The 6316-nt window shown below is 38.1% G+C and overlaps 1 protein-coding gene across 1 annotated transcript; it reads left to right on the forward strand.

Annotated features, from left to right (window-relative positions):
• Positions 1–1773: 1773 nt before the first annotated feature.
• On the forward strand, positions 1774–5470 carry LOC124898484. The gene is made up of 4 exons (XM_047412127.1): positions 1774–1860; positions 3391–3693; positions 4863–5050; positions 5368–5470. The coding sequence occupies exons 1-4, from the start codon at positions 1774–1776 to the stop codon at positions 5468–5470; spliced, it is 681 nt and encodes a 226-aa protein (XP_047268083.1).
• Positions 5471–6316: the final 846 nt, after the last annotated feature.

The raw sequence follows: 6316 nt of genomic DNA on the forward strand, positions 1-6316 counted from the left end.
GCAGGTTCAACAGGAGCTATTGTTCCTGTACCTCTAGAACCCGGACCTAAGTTTAATATTACCAGTACAATAATTCAACTCCTTCATCTTAAGGGTTGTTCGGTGGTATTCTAGGAGATGATCCAAACATACATTTGATGAACTTTGTCACCATTTGAAAGTATTTTGATAACCTAAGAGTGGGACGAAATTCCATTCTTTTGTATTTGTTTCCTTTGTATCTATCTGGGGAAGCGACACTGTGGCTTAATGGGCTAACTCCTAACTTTATCACCAACTGGAGTCAGTTGAAAGAGGCTTTCCTAGAAAGGTTCTTTCCACCTTCTAGGAGGGTACAATTACGAGATGAGATCAGTAACTTCCGACAACTTCCCACTAAAGCTCTTCATGAGACCTGGGAGAGGTTTAAAAAAAAGGTGATACAGTTCCCGAATCACAATATGACCGATATTAATTTGATGGAGACTCTATATAGATCTCTAAACTCTATTATGAATCCAGTTGTAGATAATGCTGCAGGAGGGTCATTTGTTAATCTTACTCTTCCAGAGGCTTCAGAGATACATGATCGAATGACCAAACAAAGTAGACCTTGGCATATCAGGGATTCTATGGTAGAAAACCCTATTGTATCCAATGGTATGACTATAGAGTAATGAAAGAAGGAGGAGGAACGTGACCAGGACATGGCACACTTGAAGACACAGATGGATTTATTAACTAAGCATCTATTATATGAAAAATAGAGAAGGTGAAAGCTATTGCATCTCAAGGTAGAGCTGACTCTGATTCAGAAGTAGACACAAACTATCTAAATAATTAGGGGGGTTTCAAAAGCAATAGCTAAAGAAATCAAGGTTGGAACTATTACAACAAGGCTGATTACAAGGATAGGGATCAAAGAAACTAGAAGAACAAGAATGATAGGAGTGAACTATATGTAACTTCTAGAAGCAGAGATAATACTGAAAATAGCTTTTGCAAGATATCCATGGAGGACATGATGGAGAAATTATTAAAGGGAGTTGAGGCTACCAACTCTAGGGTGACTACTATGAAGAGTGTTTTGTCTTTCATGATTTAGTTGGTAAACTCACACTCTACTTTTATCAAATAATTAGAGCAGCAATTGAGTCAACTCTCAGCAGCATTGATTCATAGGAAGAGCAAAACTTTGCCAAGAAATACAATTCAGAATCCTCTTAATGATGGCTCCCATATGGAAATTACCACATAGAGTGGTAAGGTATTACAAGGCCTTTCTGTGGGCAAAGCTGTGAATGGAGAGGTGATCAAAAAAGATGTTGAGCTTAAAGAAAGTAATCCAGTAAAATATGAGAAGCTGGATGGCATTGATATCCCTTCTAATCTTCAGTAGTTGATGAGTTAGGAATAGGGAAAGACAAGGAAAAGGAAGCAGTGGTGACTAGTCTTCCAAAACCATCGCCTCCCTTTCTTCATAGATTGAAGAAGAAGGCCGATGATACAAAGTTTAGTATATACATGGCAATAATAAAACAACTAACAATGAATATACCTTTGGTGGAGGAACTTGAATAGATGCCAGGATATGCTAAATTTATGAAAGATCTTGTGATGAAGAAGAAAGAAGTAAGTTATGAACCGGTGGATAACCCTCATCATTATAGTACTATTTCTACATGATCCTTGGTGTAGAAGAAGGCAGACCCAGGAGCATTCACCATCCCTTGTACAATTGGGTCTCTTGATTTTGCAAAGTCCTTAAATGATCTGGGAACGAGAATTAATATGATGCCGCTAGCTGTTTATAAGAAGTTCGGTTTGGGAGATCCCAAACCCACAAATATGCAACTTGTGATGGCAGATAGGTCGGTAAAGGTACATGTTGGTATTTTATATTATGTGCTAATGAAGGTTGCTAGCTTCATATTTCCTGTGGATTTTATTATTCTAGATTGCGAGGTGGAGTTCGAGGTGCACATAATCTTGGGTCAACCTTTTCTTACAGTCGAACGAATGTTTATTGATTTGTGATCCAATGAGCTCTTAATCAGGCTAAATGATGAAATGGTACAATTTGATGTGTCCCAATCTATGAAAAAACATAAGAAGATGAGAGTGTTCTCTTTTGTTGATGTTTATTATGAGGATGAATAGGAAGCGCTGGTAGAGGAGAAATTTGTTGTTGAGACCTTAGCTGTAGTTCTAATGAATTTTGATAGTGAGAGTATTAAAGATTATGAGGAAACTATTTGTGCTTTGATGGGAATGGGATCATATTATTATTCTCCCAAAAAGCTTGATCTGGATCTTAAAAATTGCCCCAGCTAATCCATCTATTGAGGAGCCACCAGTGTTGGAGTTTAAAGAATTGCCAGATCATCTTCGATATGTGTTTTTAGATAGTGGAAACACTTTACCTATCATCATTGTGGCTGATTTAGGTGAGCAATAGGTGGAGGCACTTATTTCAGTGCTTCAGAGGTACAAAAGGGCGATAGGACGGACTATCGCAGATAATATTGGCCCCCCTCAAGGTATTTGCACTCATAAAATTCAGTTAGAAGAGGACTATACACTAATAATTGAGCATCAACGTCGTCTTAACCCACCCATGCAAGTGATTCTTAAGAAGGAAATCATTAAATGGCTTGATGCAGGAGTTGTATATCCCATTTTTGATAGTAAATAGGTGAGTCCCGTATAATATGTGCCCAAGAAAGGGGGCATGACAGTTTTAGCGAACGAAAAAAATGAGTTGATACCAATCAGACTTGTCACTGGGTAGAGTGTTTGCATGGATTATTGAAAACTCAACTCATGGATGTTGAAGGACCACTTCCCAATGCCTTTCATGGATCAGATGCTTGATCAATTGGCGGGAAGTGGTTGGTACTATTTTCTAGATAGGGATTTTGGTTATAATCAAATTTCTATCACCCTGAAAGATCAGGACAAAATGACATTCACCTGTCCGTATTGTGTTCAAGAAAATGTTGTCTAGATTATGTAATGCACCCACTACCTTTCAACGGTGCATGATGTCTATTTTCTTAGACATGGTTAAAGACACCTTGGAGGTGTTTATGGATGATTTTATGTGGTAGGAGATTCGTTTGAGCTGGGTTTAGTGAATTTGAGTAGGGCATTACAGTGATGAGAAGAGTTTAACCTTGTTCTTAAATGGGAAAAATGCCACTTCATGGTGAATGAGGGCATTGTTCTTGGGAAAAAAATCTCAACAAAAGGGATTGAGATTGATTAAGCTAAAGTCGAGGTTATAGAGAAGCTTCCACCTCTTATTTCAGTAAAGGGGGTGTGTAGTTTCCTTGGTCACGGGGTTTTTATCAGAGATTTATAAAAAACTTCTTAAAAATTGCAAATCCACTTTGTAAACTTTTGGAGAAGGAGGTTAATTTCAACTTTGATGATGATTTCTTGAAGGCATTTGAATTCCTCAAAGGGAAGCTATTTGACGCACCTATTATTGTTACATCGAATTGGTCAAAACCATTTGAAATTATGTGTGATGCAAGCGGTGTTGCACTTGGGGATGTACTTGGGAAGATGAGGGATAAGCTATTTAATCCCATTTATTATGCAAGCAAATTACTGAATGAGGCCCAAAAGAATTATACTGTCACTGAACAGGAACTTCTTACAGTAGTTTATGCTTTTGAGAAGTTCCAGGCTTATTTGTTAGGAACCAAGGTGGTGGTCCATACTGACTACTCATTCTTGTGATATTTGATAGTGAAAAAAGATGCAAAACCAAGGTTGATTAGACGGGTGCTATTACTTTAAGAATTTGACTTCGACGTAAAAGATCAGAAGGGTTGCAAAAGCCAAGTTGCAAACCATCTGTCCAGGCTTGAAGGGAAGCAAGCAGTTAGATATGAACTTAAGATCAATGAGACATTCCTGGATAAGGAAATCTTACTGTTTCTATTGAAAAAATACTTTGGTACGCTGATTTCACAAACTATGTGGTGAGTGAGGTGATGTCAGAGAATCTTTCTTATCATCAAAGAAAAAAGTTTCTCCATGATAAGACATATTACTTCTGGGATGATCCGTATCTGTTTCGGCGATGTGCTGACAATATCATAAGGAGATGTGTTTCAGAAGTAGATATGTTGAGTATCTTGGGAGTATCCCATGCCTCCCCGGTAGGTGGTCACCATGTTAGTGATCGTACTGCTAGAAAAGTTCTACAAAGGGGCTACTATTGGTCGACTTTGTTCAAAGATTCTTATGAGTTCGTGAGAAGATGTGACCAATGTCAGAGGCAGGGGTCAATCTCCAAGTGCCATGAAATGACTTTGACAAAAATGATGGAGGTAGAATTATTCGACGTCTGGGGCATCGACTTCATGGGACCTTTTATGAGATCATATGGGATGAAATACACTCTAGTTGTTGTTGATTATGTCTCAAAATGGGTTGAATATGTCTCTTTAGCTGACAAAAAAGGGAAGAGAGTAGTTGTGGTCCTTAAAAGGAGCATTTTCTCTTGATTCGGGGTACGATACACCATTATAAATGATGGTGGATCTCACTTTTGCAATTGTATGGTTTGAGCTGCCTTAGAAAAGTATGGTGTTAAGTAAGACAAGGAAGTGACTCCATACCACCTACAAACTAGTGGGCAAGTAGAGATTTTAAATGGAGAAATCAAAGCCATATTTACGAAAATAGTGAATGCTAGCAGACAAGACTGTTCTAGGCAGCTTGATGATGCCTTATGAGGATTCAAAACAACTTTTAAGACACCAATAGGCATGTCACCGTACCATTTGGATTACAGTAAGGCGTGTCATTTACTAATTGATTTGGAGTATAAGGTGCTGTGGGCACTTAAGAGGCTGAATTTGAAATAGAATGAGGCAGTGCAGTTGAGGTTAGGGCAGCTGAATGAGATGGATGAGTTCCGTCTTAGGGCATATAAAAGAGATGATCCTTACAAGGAGATGATGAAGAAGTACCATGATTGGAGTATTACAAAAAAGAGATTTTCAGAAGGGTTATTGGGTGCTTCTCTTCAACTCCAGACTAAAACTGTTCCCAAGTAAGGTTAAATCAAAATTGTCGGGTCCATTCCATGTTAATCAAGCCAACTTGTTTGGAGTAGTTGAACTTGCAAACAAAGATGGAAGTGTCTTCAAAGTGAATGGGTAACAACTGAAGTTGTATATCGATCTAATGGACTCGATAAAGTGCATAGCTACTTCCAATCTCAATGAAGTTTGAGAAATCGAGATAACTGCGTCGTGCCGCGATAGTAATTCAGGTGCTAGTGGCAGGCAACCCACCAAGGGTTTTTTTAATCGTAGTCATAGCTTATTTGTTATTTTTGTGTGATCTGATATGTTGTGAACTATGCAGTACTGATATTGCTGAAAGGGAAGATTTTTATAGCCAGATGTTTGAGTCGGCGGACCGTCAGCAACCTGAAGGACTGTCAGATGAACCGTCACCCTTAAGCTAAAATACTGAGTTTTTGGTATAGGATGATGGACCGCTCGATGTACCATCGCATAGTTGATGGACTATCGTAGTAACCATTTCAGAAGGACCTGAAAGGTATGTCTTTGGTAAGACTTGACGGCCAATTTAGAGGACCGTCGCAAAGCTGGTAGACCGTTGGGTTAACCCTCAAATGTAAACCTAGTTATGGGTAGGGTCGGGTTAAAGCTAATGCATATTTATATGACCCGTACTTGACCCAAAGACTTTTAAAAAGATAAAATAGGATGGTTACATACGTTGTAACCTCTTTAAAGTCTAAAACTATCCAACTCTCTCTGGATTCAAAGAATCTGAAGGAAGTTACTCCCTCTAGGACTCTCCATCTTCTTTCTTCCTCTCCTATTTAAACAACATCACCCTTCTCTTCTTATCATAACAATAAAAGTTATCAATCATTAACAAGAGTTTAAAATTTCTTTCATTCCTAAATTTCCAAGAGAAGGGAGTGCAGTACTACACCATCAAGATATGATCATAACCCTTTATTTATTCTTTGAATCACAAAAACATAAAGTGAATAAATGTTTGGTTGGTACAATTTCATCTTAATTTCTTCTTGTGATTTGAATTATTGATGTTATAAGTTCTAAACTTTGGTATATGTTGTTTGGGTGAAGTCTGAGTAACCCACGTGTTTAGACTTGAAAAATTTGTGCTTAAATGGGAATGTATTGTCATCACTATCTAAAAATTGTGTGAAGTATGCTAGGTGTTCAAAAAATACATATGTGAAATGTTGAACTAAAAAGGGTTGATAACAGTCAACTTGGCAGGATGTCAAACTTGTAACGGACTGGTAGGTGAA

This window comes from Capsicum annuum, chromosome 5 (genome assembly GCF_002878395.1).
Source record: "Capsicum annuum cultivar UCD-10X-F1 chromosome 5, UCD10Xv1.1, whole genome shotgun sequence".
Taxonomy (NCBI): Eukaryota; Viridiplantae; Streptophyta; class Magnoliopsida; order Solanales; family Solanaceae; genus Capsicum; species Capsicum annuum.